The sequence below is a fragment of the Callithrix jacchus genome, chromosome 8 (genome assembly GCF_049354715.1).
Source record: "Callithrix jacchus isolate 240 chromosome 8, calJac240_pri, whole genome shotgun sequence".
Classification (NCBI taxonomy): Eukaryota; Metazoa; Chordata; class Mammalia; order Primates; family Cebidae; genus Callithrix; species Callithrix jacchus.
In genome coordinates, this window is record NC_133509.1 from 104,244,550 (window position 1) to 104,266,179 (window position 21,630).

General features: G+C 50.3%; 2 protein-coding genes across 8 annotated transcripts in view; one reads left to right on the plus strand and one right to left on the minus strand.

The window, feature by feature from the left end:
• Positions 1-695: 695 nt before the first annotated feature.
• Positions 696-12,096, minus strand: LOC144577435 (uncharacterized). Of its 7 annotated transcripts, none has more exons than XR_013521303.1 (4): positions 9,742-9,933; positions 8,957-9,009; positions 7,715-7,949; positions 708-1,234 (listed from the first exon to the last, which is right to left on the minus strand). XR_013521303.1 is itself a non-coding variant. In XM_078335250.1 (3 exons), exons 1-3 carry the CDS (start codon positions 11,906-11,908, stop codon positions 1,159-1,161), a joined length of 399 nt encoding a protein of 132 aa, XP_078191376.1. In that variant the 5' UTR covers positions 11,909-12,096; the 3' UTR covers positions 708-1,158. The 7 variants fall into 7 exon arrangements, 2 of the variants coding, with proteins under 2 accessions (XP_078191376.1, XP_078191375.1); XR_013521305.1 differs by having other exon boundaries at positions 7,715-7,827; positions 9,742-9,871; XR_013521302.1 differs by lacking the exons at positions 8,957-9,009; positions 9,742-9,933 and adding an exon at positions 11,699-11,824 and having other exon boundaries at positions 696-1,234.
• Positions 11,670-21,630, plus strand: part of GALNT16 (polypeptide N-acetylgalactosaminyltransferase 16) — a 92,261-nt gene continuing 82,300 nt past the window's right edge. Inside the window, exons 1-2 of the mRNA XM_035260818.3 lie at positions 11,670-12,007; positions 12,189-12,478. Of these exons, the coding sequence (XP_035116709.1) occupies positions 12,302-12,478 (177 nt within the window). The 5' untranslated portion in view covers positions 11,670-12,007; positions 12,189-12,301. The remainder of the gene's footprint in view (positions 12,008-12,188; positions 12,479-21,630) is intronic.

Consider the following 21,630-nt stretch of genomic DNA (forward strand, 5'->3'; position numbering starts at 1 on the left):
CATACTTTAAGCTCTAGTTTAGGGCGTTTATGCAGAAACCTTTTGGATACTGCAGCCTCAGTAGAACAAACTTTTTGTTCCGTACCATGAAGTTTATCCTCTGTATCTGTCAGCTGGTTCAAAAGTCCACATTTCTCACATATTGGCCATGGGTTTAGAATCATTGAAGGTGTGTATTTATTATATTGGGCCCTCTACTTTATATATTTATATTTGAAATTTTCCATTAAAAATGTTTCTTAAAAACTCAGTCTTTTGTTTGTTGTTTACAGTAATGCTTATTTGCAACCTAAAAGCCAACCGTGGATGAATCTCTAGACAGAACCCCCAGCCCCATCCTCCAAGTCAGACATTCGGAGTTCCCAATTTGCAGATGTGAACTGGGATGGTTATTCACTTTCACAAGCTATCATTCTGTATAAACATAGGATTGACTTCAAATTTATTTTGAAAAGCTAGCTTCTCTGGCAGGTAAAATTTGATTTATATGCTAAGTCTTTCAAGAATATGAATCTCATGCAGAACAGAGGGCTTATATTCTGCCTTCTTGGACAGTATTTTATGCAACTCATGTGCTTATGAGCCAGGGAAGGAAGGACCTCTCGTCCCTAACCCTCCAAGTAGGAAGCAAAATTTGCATGGAAGGCTTTCCTGGGCCACTTCTCCTAGACCCTAGCCTTATATTTTATTAATACTTTCTCTGTGGCAGGTGGTAAGGAGTCAGTTCTTCTCCAAATTAGAACTTCGTGAAGATATACGATCCAGGGAAAGGAATGAGGCCCTGGGTGCTTTCCAATTCAAGTCCCATATGGTTTCCCTAGGGCCCTTTTACCCTTAATGCCCTTTCATGCTCACGTCTTTGTCTTGCCATAGTCCTAGCACCCAAGGGCTCTCAGTTATCAAGAAGAATATTCCCACTGGTCAGGGGGCACCCTTTGAGCGTGCTCTTAGATAGAGCAGGTGTTAGATTTGAGCAGCATCTGCTTTCTGACAAGTTTGAAGGCAGGTCGAAGGAAGCCATTGAGTCTTTCCCAGTGAAAGTGGATACCACAAGCCGCCTTAGGGACTGTGTTCAATGTGCGAGGAGCTGAGTGGCCTGACATCTTCGGTGGGGGTGGGGGATGTACGTGAGGGTCATTCAGGATGGAGCAGGGATCTTCATGGTCTCAGCCAAGTCATCCATGCAGGGTCCTGATGCTGGAATCCTTCCCTCAGGCTTTGGCTCCAGCCTTTCCTGGGCAGAGAAACAGAATGAGGCAAAATGCCTGGTGTGTTTTAAATAGACTGCTTGTGGCAGCCAATGAGTCCAACAGCTTGGAAGGTGAGTGACCCTTCCCTTCCCTCTGCCAAGAGAAATGGCACTTATATTGTACCGTTTCTCTGGCCTGCAGCCCCTGGAATGCCACCCCTGCCCTTCTGGCCGTCCTCCCCTCTGACCTAACTCCAGTGATGTTAGCCATCCTCCCGCTGCTCCCTGGATGGACTCTCCTCAGGCTTTTCTGGTTTTAGTATTTATTACACTTTCCACTTGGCTTTTTCTGTCCCCAAAGCTGATTTTCCTTGTGCTATTTGTCCACTCCACCCAGTGCACATCCCCATCTGCTGCTGCTTGTCTGACTTTCATGGCTTCTTGATTATCTTTTTGCCTCCACCTTCCCGTGGCCTGCTAGGGGACAGCCCAATCCCACCTGGGCCTGTGTGCAGTTGGGGTCAGCAATGTGAGGTCAGCAGTCAGTGCTTCAGCACAGCCAGGGCACCCCAGATTGAGCATGGGCAGCGTGCAGAGCCATTTTCAGAAGAGTATCTTTTAGCAGAGTTAGGATTTCAGAGGACCAGTGTGGACTCTTCCCACTCTATCTGTGGAGACCACTTACAAAACCTAAGCACTGTGATCTCTGGATTCCCAGTAAGGGGTTATACAAAGGAAGGACATGAATATTTTTTATGTGTTAAGAGGAGATTGGCTCTGTTGATTCTGGAAAGAGGTAGTGGGTGGGGAATGTGAATGGAGGAACAATCTCGGTTGTTGGACAATGACAGCTGCAGATGGGAAGCAGACCTCAGTGATGACAGCTGTTTCTTGGCAGTGTGGGAGTGCCATAAGTAGACCAAAGAGGTAATGAGGGGCATAGGGAAGTAGGACACACAGGTGATGGACTAGCACCCCTTCAAGGTTATAATCAGAAGAGGAAGGTCAGGTGGAGGCTGGATGTCATGAGGGAAAGCTGATGAGGAGCCGGCACTGGGGAGACCAGGGCAGCAGGACCCCGCCAGGGATGCAGCAGCCCAGCTCTGCCACATGGAGGCAAGCACTTTGGGGGTGAGGCCAGGAGCAAAGGGATCTGTGAGGACCCTGTCTCCCACTCATCTTTCTCCCTTTTATTCTTTTTTATGAGCCAGTCCTTATGTCATATTAGGAGTAGAAAACAAACAAAGGCAGTCTGCCTTTGAAAGGGGATGGCACAGCATGGAGAATTTAAGGCTGGATGCACTTCCCCCTTTGCTGAATTCTTAGGCCTCTTTGCCCATCTGGTTGCTGGAGCTATAGGGCCAGCCCCATACTGGAGCACCCTGTATGGGGTCCCTACGCAGCTTGACATCTCAGATGCCTGCCAGTGGCAAGGGTAGCCAGCAGCGGAACCCCTCCAGGCGCACGGGGCAGCCAGGGGAGCAGGGCTGTTGGCCAGCCCCGGTGGAGAGGGGTGTTTGCCTTAGGGGAGGGCCCCAGCTCAGTCACTGGGCTCCTCTTTTCCTAGGCACTGAGCTGCAGAGAGGCCTGTGATAGAAGAAAGAGGAAGGAAAACTCTTTTGCTGGAAGAAAATTTTAGGTAAAGAGGTAAAAAAACCTGAAAGGCACAAAAGGGTGTATACAGCGAAGGTGTGTCTCCTACTCCTGTTCTCCTCAAATTCCCCTCCTCAGAGGCATCCCTGGATGTACTAATTTCTTGTACATTCTTCCAATTTCTCCTTTTTTAGGTCTGCTGTAATCCAGAAGTTTCCAGATTCTTCATCAAATGGACTATTTTAAGTTGCTGGGATGTGTTTGTGTGTAAGATGTAGAGAGGAGAATCAAATGATAATAGAAAGTTGTATCCTAATTGATTGTCCATCATTCTTGCTGAGGCAGGGGATGGTTTAAAACATTGAAACAAGAAAATAGGCCAGGCAGGGTGGCTCATGCCTGTAATCCCAGCACTTTGGGAGGCCGAGGCAGGTGGATCACAAAGTCAGGAGTTTGAGACCAGCCTGACCAACATAGTGAAACCCAATCTCTACTAAGAATACAAAAAATAAGCCAGGTGTGGTGGTGTACATCTGTAATACCAGCTACTCAGGAGGCTGAGGCAGGAGAATCGCTTGAACCCAGGAGGTGGAGGCTGCAGTGAGCTGAGATTGTGCCATTGCACTCCAGCCTGGGCAACAGTGTGAGACTCCGTCTCAAAACAAAAACCAAAAAACAAAAAAGTAAATAGAATTCTAAAATGCTAGCACTTGAAAGGAGCTTCCAAGTTCACTCCTGCCTGCCTGCCTGCCTGCCTTTCTGCCTTCCTTCCTTCCTGCTTTCCTTCCTGTCTGCCTTCCTGACCTACCTACCTCCCTCCTTTCCTTCCTTCCTTCCCTCCTTCCTTCCTTCCTTCCTTCCTTCCTTCCTTCCTTCCTTCCTTCCTTCCTTCCTTCCTTCCTTCCTTCCTTCCTTCCTTCCTTCCTTTCTCTCTGTCTCTCTCTCTCTCTGTTTTTTTTTGAGTCTCACTCTGTCACCCAGGCTGGAGTGCAGGGGCATGATCTCAGCTCACTGCAACTTCTGCCTCCCGGATTCAAGCGATTCTCCTGCCTCAGCCTCCTGAGTAGCTGGTACTACAGGTGTGCAACACCATGCCTGGCTAATTTTTTTGTATTTTTAGTAGAGATGGGGTATCACCATGTTGGCCAGGATGGTCTCCATCTCTTGACCTCGTGATCTACCCGCCTTGGCTTCCCAAAGTGCTGGGATTACAGGTGTGAGCCACTGCACCCACCCACCTTTTTTTTTCCCAAAGCCCTCCCTGTAAACATGTGAAAGAGGCCCTAGATAAGTGACTTTTCCAGGGTCGCCATGCTAGTTGTTAGTTTATTAACTACTAAGTGGATATTAAAGTAATGTTCCTGGGATTGGTTTATAGCACAGTATATCCCACTAGGCTGAAGATATCCATCGATATATTCTGAAGTGTAATTTCTAAAACTCAGATTTCCCATCTCCCAATTGTCCCAGTTGCCCAAGAACATACTGAGTGCTCCATCTTTAGATAATGGTCTTTCAGAGGTGGAAGGAAAGACAAATGATCAAACATGGATTAAGAAATTTCCTCCAGTGGATACAAATAGGAGGAAAGAAATTAGCAATTCCAGGAAAAGCCTGAAGTCAAATTCCAATAGAAAACAGAGCATGCGCACACATGCACCCGCCCACATACCCATACACAAGTATTGGCAGAAGACAGAAGATGACTGCCAGCAAAGCTATTGTCTGTCCATCCTGCCCGGCTCCAGGCTGAGATTCAGGGGCCAGGCAAAGGCTGTGAGAGGCAGCATAGCACCATCCCTCCGCCAAAAAACCTGCAGCCCCCTGGCTTACTGTCCCTGGGCAGGTATTTTCTTGTTGGGCAAAAGGGAGAAATGTCAACTTAGACTAGACAACTAAGAAGACAAGCTCTGCGTGGGAAGGATGTGCCTGGCCATGCCACCATGGCGCTCTGCCACCACTGGCTCCATGAGCACTGACAGGCAGCCCCAGCTGTTTCCTACCACCTACCAGGAGGAAACTCACCACGATTTACATGCTGATAAAATGACAGGATGATATTTTAAAACCCTCCCTGTTTTGGTGACAGCTCCAGACACTGAGCAATTTCAGCGTCCAAGCCAGACTGATGGGCCTTTTGATGGCTTCAGAGGGTGGCTTCAGTGAGAAGGGGACACGTAGGACTAAACATGGGCTGTAAATGCCTTCAATTGCTTTGAAATGGTAAATTTCCAGGCAATGTGGATCTGATGTTATATGTCTCCTGCAGTAACAGCTTTTTCTTCCCATTCAATTATTTTGACTGGTAAGGGAGTAGAAATTACACTTCAAAATATATCGATGGGTATTTTCAGCCTTGCTGAGAACTTCAAAATATATACCAATCCCCGGAACGTTGCTTTAATTTCCACTTCCCAGTTCCACAAGGAAAACAGAGATATCAATTATAAGCACCATTAGACTGAGGGAAATACAGGGCCAGGACTATGGATCTCTCTCCAATTCTCTTTGGTCTTGTCACCTGACCTTTTTGATATTGAGCCGAATTTTATTCAAACCCTAGGTCAAGGGGTCCATCCTGATACGTACCAGATGATGAGGTTTCTGATAAAGCAGAGTTTCCCCAAGAGCCTGAGTCCAGGGACTTGAATTAAGGTATTTGACAGAGGCAGAAAAAAAAATGCCAGTTTTCTTTACATCACCACACGAGGCATCCAGAAGCCCTCATCTCCGACAACATGGCTTTTCTGTGCCTAGGTGCTGGGTACATGGGCAGCCGCCCAGCAACATATTAGAACCCGTTGTGTTTCTGGCTTTCTCATCTCTACCTGCCTGGCACCATCCATTCTCCCTGAGCTCCAGATCTGGGTTTAGAGATGCTTTCCTGGACTGATCACAGAGAGCTCAGGTTCACTGAACACACCTCCCCAAATTAGATCCTCCTCCTGTATTCCCCATTTCAGTTAATGGTTACATTACACCAAAGCACTAGCCTCCTAAGCAAGAAATTTACATGCTGTTCTCAAATCCTTTCTCTCACATCCACCTCCAACTTACCACCAAATTCTACCTTTTTTCTTTCCTGCTTCAGTGTTACTGCCCTAATCTATGTTCTGTGGAGCTCTATTATATCATCTTGTGATTTTTTTTTGAGGCAGAGTCTTGCGCTGTCGCCCAGGCTGGAGTGGAGTGCCATGGTCATAGCTCACTGCAGCCTCAAACTCCTAGGCTCAAGCTATCCTCTCCATTCAGCCTCGTGAGCAGCTAAGACTACAGGCAAGCACTATGAGGCCCAGATAATTTTTAAATTTTTCGTGGAGACGAGGGATCACTATGTCACCCAGGCTGGTCTCAAACTCCTGGCCTCAAGCAATCCTCCTGCCTTGGCCTCCCCAAGTGCTGGGATTATAGGGATGAACCATGATACCTGAACTCATCTTGTTATCTATATGTATTTCCCCATTGTCAATTACTGGACTTTTCAGAAGCTACAACCAGATTCTATTAATTTTTGTATCCCCAGTACCTAGGAGTGCCTGGCATGGTAGGGTTCAAGAAGGAAAGGTAAGGAAGAGACTAGAAATTCCACCCCAATGGGCAATCAGGCACTGGCTTTACAGTCTGAGTGGGCTATTTGGCATTTTCATGGGACACAATGGGGAGTAGCAGCAGCTGCCACCCTCAATATTCATTCATTTACTCTGCCTAAATATTTAGTGAGTGCTGTCAAGATGCCCAACACTGCTAGAAACTTATGATACACAAGAGGAGGCTGCCAGGCTCGACTCAGAGGAGCTCCCATCCAAGGGAGAAACAGGCATGTGGTAGGCACTAACCTGGCATCTTGGGCCATCTAGTCTGGTCTGAGGACCTTGGTCACTCAGCTCTGCAGAGGCTACAGAGAAGAAGGGGCTCAGGAGAAGGCAGTGGAGATGAGAATGTCAGAGAGCCCTTGGAAAGGGCTCTGCCTCTGGGACCAGTTCTGCTGAGAGGTGGTTTTATTTATGTATTTCTCCTTTGTACAAATTCCTTGCTTGTTAATGAAAATCATTTGACACATTTCTAATTAGCTTGCAGCCTCTGCAATCCTATTATTCCCTAATGCAACACCTGGGTTATTTCATGATCCCTATTAACATTTATGATTCTTGCAGTTGTCCACCAGAATTGGAGTCATTCCTTCTGCTACTTCTGGTGGGACCACAGAGGACTTTCTCTCCCCCTCATCCTGAAACTCAGAGTGGCCTCTGAGCTTCAGCATTGTCATCTGCATTTGGGGATATGATCGTCCTTAGCTCAGGGTTGTAAGGGCTTTAGAGACAGTATATGCAAAGTGGTGGCACAGTGGCTGGCACCTGGTAGGTACTGAGTACACTGTAGCTATTATGATGACTCTTGTTTTCAAGACAAGAGGGGCAGGAGGGTTCGGCCCTGGCTCCATGACTGCGGAAGGAAGCACTGGCAGGGGACTCACTGTACTGGCCTGCTGTGACCCTAGACGAGTCACCCCCTTTGTCTGTGCTCTAGCTCTGTACCCATTTCTCAAGTGCTTGGCTGAAAAGAGAAGTGCATGTTTCATAGAGCTACCCTGTCTTTTTTCCTCCCTCCCTCTTTCTCTCCTTTCCTTCCATCAACAAATACCTATGGGATCACATTCCAAGGGGTTTAAACAAACAAACAAAAAACCAAATACTACACACTAACAAGCATGTACTATTTGCCACTACTATAAGCACTGGGGAAACAGTGGTAAACAAAATATACAAGAACCTCAGTCCTCTTGGAACTGATACTCAAGTGGCAGAAAGTAATAAGTAATAAACCAGGATTATCAGACAAATGGAGGTGGAGGATTGACAATAAGAAAACTGCCAAGTTCCTTTCAAAGAGCTAAGTCCTTTCCTTCATCTATAATGGTTTATAGAAACTCACCTTATAAATATATTTTCCTCAGAGACAATTGGAGCATTGAGTGTTCTCAGCTGGCAGTGGGCAGCGCATGCTCCACTTGATGCTGGCACCTCCGTGGGCATCAGTCTCCTCCCCTGTGGAAGAGGGATGATTGCGTCTTCCTCACGGGGTTGTTGTGAGTATTCTGAGATCGTGTATCAGCACATTGCCTGTTGCATGGTAACATACATTCTTTCCACTGTCCTTGCCTTCTTTCCTGCTTAGAGCAGACATAGGCTGGTGAGGGTGTCCAATCAGGTCCCCTCCTTACCTTCTGGGCCCTGCTGCTATGGACAGAGCAAGAGCTTCTGAGCTGGCCCAGCATCTTAAACAAAGGTAATGAATGGGAGTCTGGGGTCCTGCTCTGTGCCTCTCCCCTGCCTTGCCTCCAGCTGCTCAGCAGAGGCTCTGGAAAAGGCAGCCACCCACCCACAGAAGGGAGAGTCTATGACTGCTGGACATTAGCCATGGCCAGAGAGGCTTTCCTCAGATCTGTTCTTGGCAGCAATAGTCAGCAATCCCTTTCAGGAAGCCCCTTTCACCTCCAACAGCCAGCAACAGCCTACAGGAGAAAGCCCCCCACCACCTGGGGTACTGGGGTGCTTACTAGGCACTGGATTTTGCAAGACTGTATTTCATCCTGTCTTTCCCAACAAGGCTGTGAGGTAAGGGCTGTCAGTGCCTCATTTTGCAGTTGAGGAAACTGAGGTTAAGTTTGCCTAAGCCACTTTCTTAATTTGTGACAGGATCAGCATTCAAGTTCAGGTTGTCCCTCCCCAGAGCCAGGGCCTTACACTGAGCTGTACCCTTTCCCCCTCAGTTATCCACTCCTCCGCAACCCCCACACCAAAGGCACGGGGGGGTAGAACAGCACTCCCTGGGGGATCTGGGAGTCCCAGGGGCATGTGGCACTTCACCCAGCTTACCCTGAGTGCTGGCTTTAACAGCTTTAAAACAATGTGAACTGTGCCTAAGAGAAATGCTGAAAGGAAGGAAATGCAAGTTCGAAGTGGCACAGTTGGTGGGACCCCCCCCCCAGGACATCTCATATCCCTCCTTTTATAGAGGAGAAAGTGGAGAACTGAGGGCAGGGGAAGTGAGGCTCCTGCATACAGAAATTTTGACCACATTGCAGATTTCCCAGTGGCCTCTGAAGCCCTGCACTGGTACCCAAACACAAGTGTTGAAAATGGCACAGGACTTAAACTGAGCTTCACCACTTACTTGCTGCAGGATTCCAGGCAAGTGGAGTGGCCTCTGAGCTTCAGCACTGTCATCTGCAGTTGGGGATATGATCATCCTTAGCTCAGGGTTGTAGGGGCTTTAGAGACAGTATATGCAAAGTGGTGGCACAGTGGCTGGCACCCCATAGGTACTGAGTAAACTATAGCTATTATGATGACTCTTGTTTTCAAAGTTCAGCTTATGTGAAACAGTGACTCCCTTAGATGTTGCTGTGATTCTGTGGTGCTGCTGGAATCCATTCCTAGCACCAGAGAGGAAACAACACTCATGGTCATTTCTGAGCATTGAAACCTATCCCAGGGAGGGCCAGTTCTGCACCCACTTGGGATTAGAATCTGAAACAAAGACCACAGACTATAGCCAAGGTGGTGATTCCTGGTCTCTGGCTCTGCCAGAGTGCCTGTGGCTTCAGGCATGTTACTCCACCTCTGTCTATGTAGAATTCCTGTCAGCCAAATGAGCATGGTCATTACCCCCACCCCATCCCCATCATCCCTAAGGGAGGTGCCCATGTAAGGAAGAGCTGTGGTGAAGTCATCTAGAGAGGCTATACTCCACTTCTGTGCAGTCTTTCTGGGGGTGGAGGCCAAGGAAGCCTCTTGGAAACAGAACTACCAGGGAGTGACCATTTGGGGCCGATAGATAGCATCCTCACCACTGAGCCCTGGGCAGTAACTGGTGAGACGTTAGAAACCCTGCCACATTCCAGCCCATTCCACCCTTCCTCCTTCCCCCCATGGAGCCTCCCTTTTGGAGTCACCCACCAGAAGCCCCATCAGCCTCGGTTCAGTCAGCAGGGTCCAGCTTCATCCCTGTGATGAGGGATGAGTTTGAAGCCTTTCACCGGGAAGTGATGTGATGTCTCCAGATCCCACATCCAAAGGCAACTAGATATGCACAGACCAGGCTGGGATGAGGGGAGCAGCCTATGACAGCCAGTCTTTCACTGGGCTCACCTGAGAGATTCATGAAAATGGGGGCATCAGGAGGGGAGTTCCTTTACATTTTCTTGGTTGACCTGAGAGGCCTGTGGAGCCCGATTCCTAAGGAGCAAGGTCTTTCCTGGCCTCCCACAGATGGCATGACCACTGGATCTGCCCTGTGATTCCTGTGGAAACAGACGGTGGCTTCACAGTGGTTTTCTCCATCTATGCAAACAAGCCCTGGCCCCTAGTGCATTAATCTCCCCAGGCAAGAGAGACCTGGGAGAGCATCTGGCATCTCCACGCCCCTGCCACTGCACCTGCCACACCTTGTTCCTGAAACTCTCTGCTACTTGGGTAGACGCTTTGTGAGGCCCTCTTTTGTGCATTCTCTTCTTTCGAGGTCCCATTCCTGCTTGGGTTAGTTTTGGACTAGTCTGAGTGTCCTCATGACAGGCTTCTGAGTGAGGGTATCAAAGTTACAGTGATGACCCTGGGTTTTCTGCAGTGATGACCCTGGGTTTTCTGCAGCGATGACCCTGGGTTTTCTGCAGCGATGACCCTGGGTTTTCTGCAGCGATGACCCTGGGTTTTCTGCAGCGATGACCCTGGGTTTTCTGCAGTGATGACCCTGGGTTTTCTGCAGCAAAAACCCAACTAGGGGATTCTTCACTTCAACAGAAATGTGTTGATTATGTGTGCGGTTCAGTCTCTAGTGCTGGAGAAATGGAGAAACACCAACCGATTTTACTTCTGTCTTTCAGGGTGGTGCTCATGGGACGCTTGTGGGAGGCATGATGTTGTGACCTCAGCTTGCCTGATTTCCCAGGTGGCTTCATTTGGAGGCTGGACCCTATGTAGGTGTTTGGAGGAGCCATGGTGTCCAGCAGTACCAGCAGGAAGCAGACTCCTCACCAGCTCTGTCTCTGGCATTCAGGGACCTCCTGAGTCAGACTCACCCAGGCTGGCCAACCTCAACTCCCATCAAATCCTAGGCCCCCTGCAACGCCAGGCATCTCTCTCCCTTGAACGCATCAAGCACTTCCATCCTCTGGATCTTTGAAGGCATATTCCTGCAGTCCCACCCCTGCCCTCACCTCCCCCTTCCTTGCTTCTTAAGTGATTCGTCCACCCTCTCTGAGAGCTTTCCCAAAGACCACCTTACGATAAATTATTTCTTCCTCTATTGGATCCCTACTTTGTTGTTACACATCTATTCATTGAGAGCTCTGTGCCCGACCCTGTGCTGGTCTCCTAAAACTCATCTAAGCCGCTTGCCTTCCACCTGGAGTGAGAGTAGTTCGTGCCTGATTCTCAGTGCCTCTAGGGCTGGGGCGGAATCTCAATATCTGTGTCCTCTCACCACTGCGTTTTGCACTTCGTCAAAAGGTGTCAAATGGAGAGATGGCTTGTAGACTGGGCTCTGCCCACTAATTAGCTGTGTGGCCTCGGGAGAATCATCCGGGCTCTCTGGCTTCCCTTGTTTTCCGATGAAATAACGCTGACGATGATATTTCAGAGTTGTCCAGGGGTCAATGAGGCGGGATGAAGGGAAGCATCGTGACATCTGGGAGCCTTAGGCCAGTGAAAAATGTGGAATGGCTGTACCCCCACTCTCCTAGCACTGGATGTGAGGCAGCATCGTTTCCCCTTCTCTCTCTTCGAATGTCAAGTGCACCAGCTTCCAATCCCTCCTCTGGGCGGGCCTTGTCTGGGCTAATCTCGGCTGCAGATTCCAGTACAAACTCAGGACTCTCCCCCACCCAGCCGCCCCTACCCAAGGACTCGCCAAACACACCTTGAATCCCGCGCCAGAGCGCAGCCCGGAACTGCAGCTCCGCGGCGTGGGCCCAGGTCGGGGGTCGCGCGTCTCCAGCCGGTGACTCAGGGCCGCTCGGTCAGGGGATGGGTGTGGGTAGGCGGGACCGACCAGGGCCGCCCGGGGGCAGCTGCCGGGCATTCGGTCACCTAGCGGTGGGAGCGGAGGCTGGCTTTGGCCAGTCGCCATTCTGCCGCGGGCGTCTGTCTCGCCAGGTTCCCGGGCGCGGGAGGAAGGCCCGCGCCGCTTTCCACCCGGCGCGCTTCTCTTCCCGTGCGCAGTGGCAGGGTGGGTCGGCCGGCGGTGACTGGAGCGTGGGGCTGACCCTGCGCGCGAATGAATGGGCGCCCGGGGGACGCGCGCGCCTGGTGCTGAAGGGCATTAGGACCGTGAGGATCGCTCTGCGCTCCGTCTCTCCCTAACACCCCCCCCGCCCCCCCCCAATCTCTCTCCTTTTTCTGCTCTGCAGGACTGAGCAGCTAGGCGCGAGCGAAAACAAACAGCTGGGGCTGCGAGCGTCCCCGCCCCGGCCCCGAGAGCACGCTGGCCCCGGCCCCCATCCGGGGCGCCCGTCTGTCCACCATGAGGAAGATCCGCGCCAATGCCATCGCCATCCTGACCGTAGCCTGGATCCTGGGCACTTTCTACTACTTATGGCAGGACAACCGAGCCCACGCAGCATCCTCCGGCGGCCGGGGCGCGCAGAGGGCCGGCGGGAGGCCGGAGCAGCTCCGCGAGGACCGCACCATCCCGCTCATTGTGAGTACGCCCGGAGCGCGGGGCTGCCGGCTAGGGAGCAGCTGCGCGCGTCCAGCCCCTGCGCGGTGGCCGAGAGTGCGGGGCCCGGCCAGGGGCTGAGTACCCGCTGCGCCGGGCCGGCTTTGTATATGCTGGAGCATTCCTGCCCGTTGTTATGGCAACCTCTGCCGGCTGCAGGGCCGGGGCGCACCGACTAAGGGAGGGTGACAGCGGGTGGGGGCTGGGAGAAAGTGCTGCAAGTTTGGTGGGCCCGGCGTGCGCGCGCGGCTGGGAACGTGGCGGCTCTCCCCGCTCTGCACTGCCCGGGCCGGGGGCCGGGGTGCTGCAGAAGGCTTGTGTGCCCTGGGAGGCGGCCGGACCCAGAGCGCGGCCAGCGGGCGGTGGCAGTCACTCGCAGCCGAGCGTGTAGGTGGCAGTGCGCAGCCCTTCTCCGTTCTGGGGGCAAAGGACATCGGGTGGGGGGCGTGGGTAGGGATGGCTCTCTAGGCGCTGCGCCTGGCTTCGTGCCCCCTTCTGAGCCCGGGTCAACTTGAACCTGCTTCTTCGGCACGGACACCCAGCTCCCCGAGAGTTCTCTGGGCTGGGGAGTGGTCTCGTCCTGTACCGGTCCCTCACTCCCAACATTAGGGTCCGCTACTACGGGTAGGCGGGCGGTGTCGGCGCCCGGGCTTGGCGATACCCTTGCGTGAAGTCAGCCTCGCGACATCCAAGCGGGCGGAGAAACAAAGGCGGTGTGGCACAGCGGGGGCGGCGGCGGGGCTGCGGGGGCCCTTGGCACTCTGGGGACCCGGGCGGGGGTGTGCGGAGCCGCAGCCGCCCTGCAGGGGGCGATCCTGCTGCCGTCTCTGTCCGAGTCCCAGGTGACTGAGCTGTGTGTGGCGAGGCAGGAGCACCTGTTGAGGCGGGAGGCTTTGGCACCCGCCGAGAGCGCGCTCGGGCAGGCGTGTTCTTCCAGACTGGGCGGTTGGTGGTCTGGAGCCTCGGGCGACCTTCGGGACATGCCAGGGCGGGGCAGCCTGGCCGGATGAGGACCAGGAAGAGGAGAGCCGAGTGGTGCAGGGGGAAGGGAATGAGGGAGCGTGGCGATTCCGACAAGGAAAGATCTGGGCTTGTGGGAGAAGGGGTGAGGAGCTCCTCGGGGAGGTGCAAGGTCCGGAGGGCTGAGGCCTGTGTGGAGACGAATCTGAGAAACGCGTCCAGAGGCAGAGCTGAACCCGGGAATATCGAGAAGTTCATTGGAGAGCATCGCCTCATATTCCTATCCCACCCCAGATTCCGAGTCCCCCGTAAAGGAACCATTAGTTCAGGCTTTGCCTGAGGAGACTGGCGGGGTGGAGTTGTGCGTTTTGTCCTAGATCCCGGTCTGGGCGAACTCTCTGAGGGCAAGCCTGATTAGGTGCAGTTCTCCCAGGACAGTTTCCAAAGCACTTGTCGCCGTTTGGACAGAAAGCTGATAAGGAAAAGCCTCCTGTGCTGAGACCCCAGAGTGTTATGATCTGAGAAGAGGGACAGGTTGGACCTGGAACTGTCCAAACCAGTAGTGGCCTCCAGACCCCAGGGAGCTTCCTTCCCAGGGGCGCAAGCTGCCAATTCATACTCTGTGAGAGGAACAGCCCTGGTCTCAGGCAAGGCAGGCTGGCCAGATGCTCTGTCCCTCTTTCCAGTGAGACGATGGGAGGAGGGTCTGAGTTGGAAGGGGAGGAGAAAGAGGCCGAGAGAAGAGGAGGGAAGAGAGCTGAGGGGACTGCTGCTTTGGAATGCGGAACCTGTACCCTGAACCCTGAACCTGGCCCATGCACCTCTCTCCTCCTTCCAGAGTCCTGCAAATCCACTGGGAGGGCCGCTCACATTTCTCAAGAGTCCCAGAATGGCATAGGGGACCGTGCTGGAAGGATTCAGCACTCATTTTGAGGGGTGGGAATCAGAGGTCATGAGAGTCACCAGTAAACATCCTCTTGTCCCTACTTATTCCCACAGGATTTGACTTGCTGCAGGTAAGAGAAGGGCTCATAGTGGGAAGCTAAGCTTAAAGTATGAAGGAGTATCAGGGAGATACCTGGGAGCTGGGAAGTGAAGGTGCAGGAAGAAAGGAAGGATGGAAGTTCCTGGGAGTGGGAGAGCCTTCTGTGGCCACTTAGGGGCACAGCCAGCTCCCTCTTTGTTCTTAAGCTTTAGCCCTCATGCCGGTTCCACCAGCACTGGCCCCTAGTCACGCACCACCTTTGACACTGCCTTGCATTGTATCATTGTAGTTCTCTCTTCCAATTACTTCACTTCCATGTGATTTGCATCTGAATGTAAGTGATGCAAACAGGAACTATGCTGGAAGCTCCTTGCAGCCACACACTGATGCACACAGCAAGACTTTCTGCTTTTTTTGAGATGGAGTCTCACTCTGTCTCCCATGCTGGAGTAAGGTGGCATGATCTCAGCTCACCACAACCTCCACCTGCCTGGTTCAAGCAATTCTCATGCCTCATGCTCTCGAGCAGCTGGGACTACAGGCATGCATCATCACTCCCAGCTAATTTTTGTTATCTTTAGTAGAGACAGGGTTCCACTGTTGCCAAGGCTGGTCTCCAACTCCTGAATTCATGTGATCTGCCCACCTTGGCCTCCCAAAGTGCACAGCAAGACTTCTTAAAGGAGTGAAATAAGATTCTCACTCATTTCTGGGAGCAGTCAATGCTTCACATCCCTTTAATATTATTATATTATATTCATATCACCTTAATATTTTATTCCCAATTGTAACCTGACTCTATGTAAGTAGGTAGGGGATGCATGTTCAAGCTTCTGCAGGCATTGAACCCTTTTTTCAACTTAAAAGGGGCAGGTGCAGCTGAAGATTTACTTTCTCCCTGCAATTCGTGGTAACCACTTATTCAGAAACATTTTTCTGTCTGGTTGGGCCAGGACACTGCGTGTGGATTTTCAGATTCCTAGAGAATGATGTGGCTAGCCCTGCTGTCAGAGGCTGGCAAATTCAGACAGACGTCATCCTCACTCCCCTGGGGAATCAGAGAGCTGAGCTGGGAAAGGGAGGGTCTGCAGAAGTGCCTGGACCTGGAGGCAGCTCTGCTTTCACAATGTCTGGGCTATTTGAAGCCAGCCAAGTTGCTTCTGGACCTTGGAGATGCTTGTTTGGCATTACAGAGTGTCGGCATGGCAACCATGTGGCCAGCTTTCTCAAGGAGGTCCTGATTTTTAATATTCTGTCCTGCTGTCGGCCCATGTGTCACCAATTTTGATGTGAACAATTTGGTTATGGAATCTGTGAAACTAAAGGAAGATACTGATTCCTCTATGGCTGCTTACGAGGCAGCAAGGTTTGTGATTTTTCTATGCCGTACTTGACAGGCAAGGCAGTAGGTTTGCGGACATCTCCTTGAATCTACACAGATGCATGCTGGCACAGGACAGCAGCCAAACTGGGAGGCAGGGCAGCCGCGGCCGGCCTTGAATCTTTAGTCCTCACAGCTGGGGGGAACATTTGTGGCTGTTTTGGTTTGGGACTCAGGTTTCCATATGCCAGTTCACTAACAGGCATGGGTGGGAGGCTAAGGTGTTACATGGAATATCACTTTACACTTTTTGAAAAGACTATTCATTATGGGTATTTTCAGTATAGGTGTACTCATTTGCGTCAACAGTCTCCTATTTAGAACTGTGAAAGATTTAGGCAAGGGTTTTCCTAAACCGGAGTTTCTTAGCCTGAAATTGGGGTGCTGCTGAATGGCCATAGACAAAATACTTAACATCTCTGGACCTCTGTTATTTTGTGGGCTGAAGTTGAGTTCAAAGATTTGCAAGGTTTGTTGATCCTGAGATAAGCAGATGACAGCTCCGTTTCTAGGAGTAAGTACACGGCTTCAAGGGAGTTCTCCCAAAGAGTGTTATGAAGCTTCTGCCTATGGAGGAACATGTTCCTCTCAGGGGAAGTTCCCGCAGGAGCCCTTGAGACCTTGCAGGAAGCCCCACTTACCTCCAGAAGGGGATGCAAATGATGGCTTTTCTGGTAGTGTTCTCAGACAGCAGATGCTTTAATAAGATCTAGGGGAATTTATATTTTATTTATAATGTGTGCATTTTGGAACTGTGGGAATATGCTTTGCCTAAATATAATAACAGAAAGTGATTTTGTATTTAATTGGTTTAGGTACCACACTCGAGAAAGCAAGTGAGGAGGAAGAAGCACAAACACCCACAATTCCCTTTGCCAAAATGTTTGGAATTTTTTTTCTTTTCTTTTTCTTTTCTTTTTTTTTTTCTGGACACAAGCTCTCTGTCACCCAGGCTGGAGTTCAGTGGCACAATCATGATTCACTGCAACCTTCACCTGTTGGGCTCAAGTGATTGATTCTCCTGCCTCAGCCTCCCGAGTAGCTAGGACTGCAAGTGTGCACCACCATACCTGGCTAACTTCTGTATTTTTTTGTAGAGATAGGGTCATGCCATGCTGCCCAGGCTGGTCAAACTCCTGAACTTAAGGGAATCCTCCCACCTTGGAGGATTTGTAATACCAAAGTGCTGGTATTACAGGTGTGAGCCACCATGCCTGGCCCAAAATGTTCCAATATAAAGGGCCTGATTTCCTGTCAATGGGTTCTGTTCCTGGGCCATTTTGAGACCTACCTCAGAGACATGAGGTCAGCCCAGAGGCAACCAAGACTAGGGGTGGGGAGGTGAGCTGGCAGCCTGAGAGTCACTTCCCTGGAAGGCCAGAGGTCCAAGGGCATAGGACTAGTTTTAGGGTGCTGTTCATTCTTCTGCAGATCCTTTATTTCTGTGCTGTAGCAGTAATCCCCCTCACCCCCCAGCTAATCTGAGAGCTTTGGGAGCATGGCTTTCTTCCCTAGTGGCTGTGTTTGCCCTTTCTGCAGGCAGAGGAAACCCTTGGGTCTGGAAATGCCATTTAAGATAGAGGTAGGAGTCCACTGTAGACCAGGGCCAGGCTGAGATGCCCATGGGACTGTCTCACTGTAATGGAGGAATCTTCCCTGAGGTCAGAGGGGAGCCTACAGCCAAGCCATCATTATAGTTACAAGATTGAAGATTTATACCCTGTCTGCTTCTTGAGGAGAACTTAAGCACCTCCCCTATAAACAGCAGGGCAAAGATACAGGAGGCTAAACAGACATGGAAAGGAGCAGAGGAGCCGAGCTTTCAGACATGAGTGAACTGCTGATTGCACTCGGGCAGTAAATTCAGTCCAGTTAGTCAGTGTGCTTGCCTGGGACAGTCACCGACTGTGTGTAACTCATTCTGAAAATGGTGGCAATTGGTTTAGTCCCTCTGCTCTGAAAGCTTGTGGTCTTCGATCCGTACCTGTCTAGCCTCCATAATCATTGTGTTCTCTGTTATGTTGATGGTAATGGCATTCATTGGAGACCTGGATGCTGTGTGTTTTACAAACTTACCTCTCTGAATCCCCTCAACAATCTAATGACATAGGTACCATTGCTAGGTTCATATGAGCAAAGAGGCTTACTCTTGCTTTGACAACTAGTAAGTCCACTTGACCCTAGATGTTTCTGACTGCAAAGCCCAAGTTCATGTCTTCCTTCCCCTGGAGCATCTTCTAGGCAAGATCCAGCTCTGGTGTATCAGTACATCTTTTCTGGGGCACCTGAATCAGCACTTTGCTTTGTATTCACTCCACAAACGTTTGTTGGGGGAACAAATGCAAAAACCATACAGAACAAAATGTTAGCATTAAGGAGGTAGGATTATGGGCAATCTCTCCTTCCATCCTTTGGGTTCCCCCCCCCCATGTTTTCTGTAATGAGCATCCCTTGGCATGATAATGTAAAACCAATAAGGATAATCATTTTTAAAACATATTTGATTACTGGTTAAGATCCCTCGTAACTCCAAAATCAAAGTATAACCTTCTTAACCACATCTCACACTTCTGAATCCCCATCAAAACTTAGCATTGAGCCAATTTTCAGAAAAGGCAAGAGACTTATTTGAATTATTCTGTAGGGTTCCAAGGAATAGAAGTGGGGCCAGTAGGTGAAAGATGCAGAGGGAGAAATTTCTTTGCAGCAGAAGGAAAACATTCTCACAGAACCATCCAGTATTGGAGCAGTCCAAAGGCCAGCTAGGGTATCTCTCCACACTCCCCATTGGCCCATAAGTGCTCCCAACAGCAGCGGGTAAGGGAGAAAAAAAGACTCTCTGTCATGAAATAGGGCCCAATTATTGCACTGCGAGAGCCCTGCACCCTGGGAAGTAGGTGGGCCCCATGCCCTGAGGCCAGCCCAGGAGTGGGTAATGACCAGCAATCCATAACTGCTGCTATGCTCCTCCTCGCCCTGTTCCTTTGGAGCTGCCAAGCAAGGACAGAGAGAGGCAGCCAAGGCTGGTCAGAGGCAAAGCTGCAAAGTCAGAGCTGCTGGTCTTTAGGGTCTTTTCTCTCCCAGGTCTGAGGCCTGCATAGGTGTTTCTGCCTGGTGGAGGTGCCTTGAGTCTGAGCTTCCCATGTTCCCCTTCTTCTGCTTTCCCAATCCAACCCAGGTGTGATTTCCAGGTTACCTGTCCTGTCTCCCAGAGCCCTGACTGTTGCCGCCTGGGGCGGTGCTGGCTGGCAGTGCCCCTGAGCTGTGTGCTATGGAGGAGCCACGGCCCTGGCCTGCCTGTCTCTCTACACCCCTAAACTTCAGCTGTGCTCTTGAACTACATCTGGCTAGAGACAGCATGATCGCCCAGGGGACTTTGGTGAACTTTTCAGACTAGATAGGAATGGCAGGCCAGACATACTTTGGGAAAGGGGGTGACTGGGAGAAGCTTGTCCATCATATTATGTAGACAAGATAAGGCTCAGGCAATATTTGAGGAGCCATTGAGGCAAGTTTGCCCAGGTAGAGCCTTTCCACTTTCCCAGACCCATTAGGAACAACTTCGCATTTCGTGGAAGAGCACCAGCTCCTCTTTCTTGCTATTTCATAAGGTGAGATGTGGCTCTGTGTAGAGCAGGGACAGCATTATCTCAGAGTTCAGAGGTGGGTGACATGTCTTAATGTGACTTGTGCTGTTGCAGGGTTTTCCTGGCCCCTAGGTGGGCCAGGCAGAATGGAGTGGCCCAGGATGGAAATAGATGCTGGCTGTCAGCAGGGGATGGAGAGAGGGAATGGAGAGAGGGTGGGGATGAAGTCCGAGTGATCCCACTTCTAGGCCCAGCCCTGTCCTCAAGGGACTGTGTTTCTTTGGGTGAGTCACTTCCACTCTCTGGACCTTAGTTTCCTCCTCTGTTAGGTGAGGGTTGAACTATAGGATCTCGGAGGTCCCTATCAGCTGAAATCATCTTGGATTTTGTTGACCTTCTCCCGCAAAAGTGAGGTGGCCTTCAGCCAGGGCTTAGGGCCTGATAGTTCTTGAATTAAGGAGAATAAGACCAGAGGGTGAGGTGCACAGAGACCTAGACCATGTGCGTTAAGAATGGCTGAAAGCTTTCAGTTCTCATAAGGAACAAACCGGCCCTCGTCCTTCCCCTTTCTCTTCTCTTGAAACGCTGTCTGATGGAACTATGCAACTCCCTTCCTGCTATACTAAAAGCCTAAGATGTTTGTGAGTGTGTCTGAGAATGCACACACGCATGTATGCAGAAGTGTCTGTCTATAGGTGGACTTCAGACATCTCAACAATCTAGGAAGACCAGAAGGAAGCTACAGAGACTCCTTTGCTGAGCAAGAATCACAATACCCGTGGACTTTACTTGGAAGACCACAGTCTGGAAATTGACATTGTTTATAAATATTGGTTTCAGTAGGTCAAGGGGTTGGTCATCTCCTGGCAACCTTCAGTTTTCCTAGGTTACAAATACAGTAGATTAGATGAAGCAAGATGAGGGGATTGCTAGGAGCTCTGACACACTGAGAAATGGCTAAGGAAGGGCCATGTGAGGTAGGAGCGACCCCTCCTGCCTCCACATACACACAGGATCAGAATGCTGAAGGCAGCATCTATTCATTCTCTTGATAATTACTTACTGAGATGTACTATGTGCCAGGACTATTACAGACCTGGAAATAACAAACCAGGTAAAATTCAAGCTCTCAAGGGGCTCATATTCTAGTGGAGAGAGGCAGAAAATAAACAGAGAAACATATATTAGGGGGTGGCAACGACTATGAAAATATAGCAGCATAAGGAGGCAGTAAGATGGGAAAAGGATGGCCAGGGAAGGCCTCTGGTAAGACAGCACTGGAGATGGCATTGGCATGGAAAGAGAGTGAGTTATGCAGACATCTCGGGAGACAGTGTTCCAGATAGCCAAGGCAGGGGCACCATCCCCAGAGGGTGTGTGCTTGGAGGGGCAGCCTCAGCAGGAGGAAAAGTGCCCACAGCAGAGGCCAGACGGTTAGGCCTCGCAGGCTGTGGTAAAGATAGGTTCAGAAATTCATCCCTGAATCATCAGGAAGTGATAAATTATACTCAGTGCACAGGCTTGGTAAGTCAGGGAACTGTGTCATTCATTTCGGAACATTTTCCAGCAAGATGGTCAAATTTAGTTGTTAGTGTTAGTTCTTTTTTCTTTTTTTAAGATTTTTTTCCCTCCCAGGATATGTGTGTGTATGAAAGTGTTGGTTTTTAAAGAGGTAAGTGTAGGTTTTTTGGAAAATGTTCTGTGTCTTGGAACACTTCATTTCCTTATAATGTGTGTTGTGTGTGGTATGTGTGGTGTGTGGTGTTTGTGGTATGTATACATGTAGTGTGTGTGTGCGTGTTGTGTTGTATGGGTATGTGTGGCATGTGTGGTGTGTTTGATATATGGGGTTTAAGTGTGTGTGGTATAGTGTGTGTTGTGTGTGATATGTGTATGTGTGGTATGTCTGGTGTGTATGATGTGTCGGGTTTGTGTATGTGTGTGTATGTGGTATGTGTGTGGCATTTGTATATGTGTGAGATGTATGAGGTTTATGTGTGTGTGTTATGTGTGATGTGGAGTTTGTATGTAGTGTGTGTGTGATGCAAGGGGTTTGTATGTATGTGTGTTATATGTTGTGTCTGGGGTGTGTGGTGTGTTTGGTATGTGTGATGTGGATATGATGTGTGAAGTTTGTGTGTGTGGTGTGTGCGATGTGGAGTTTGTGTATATGTAGTGTGTGTGTGATGTGTGGGGTTTGTGTATGTGTGTGGTGTGTGTG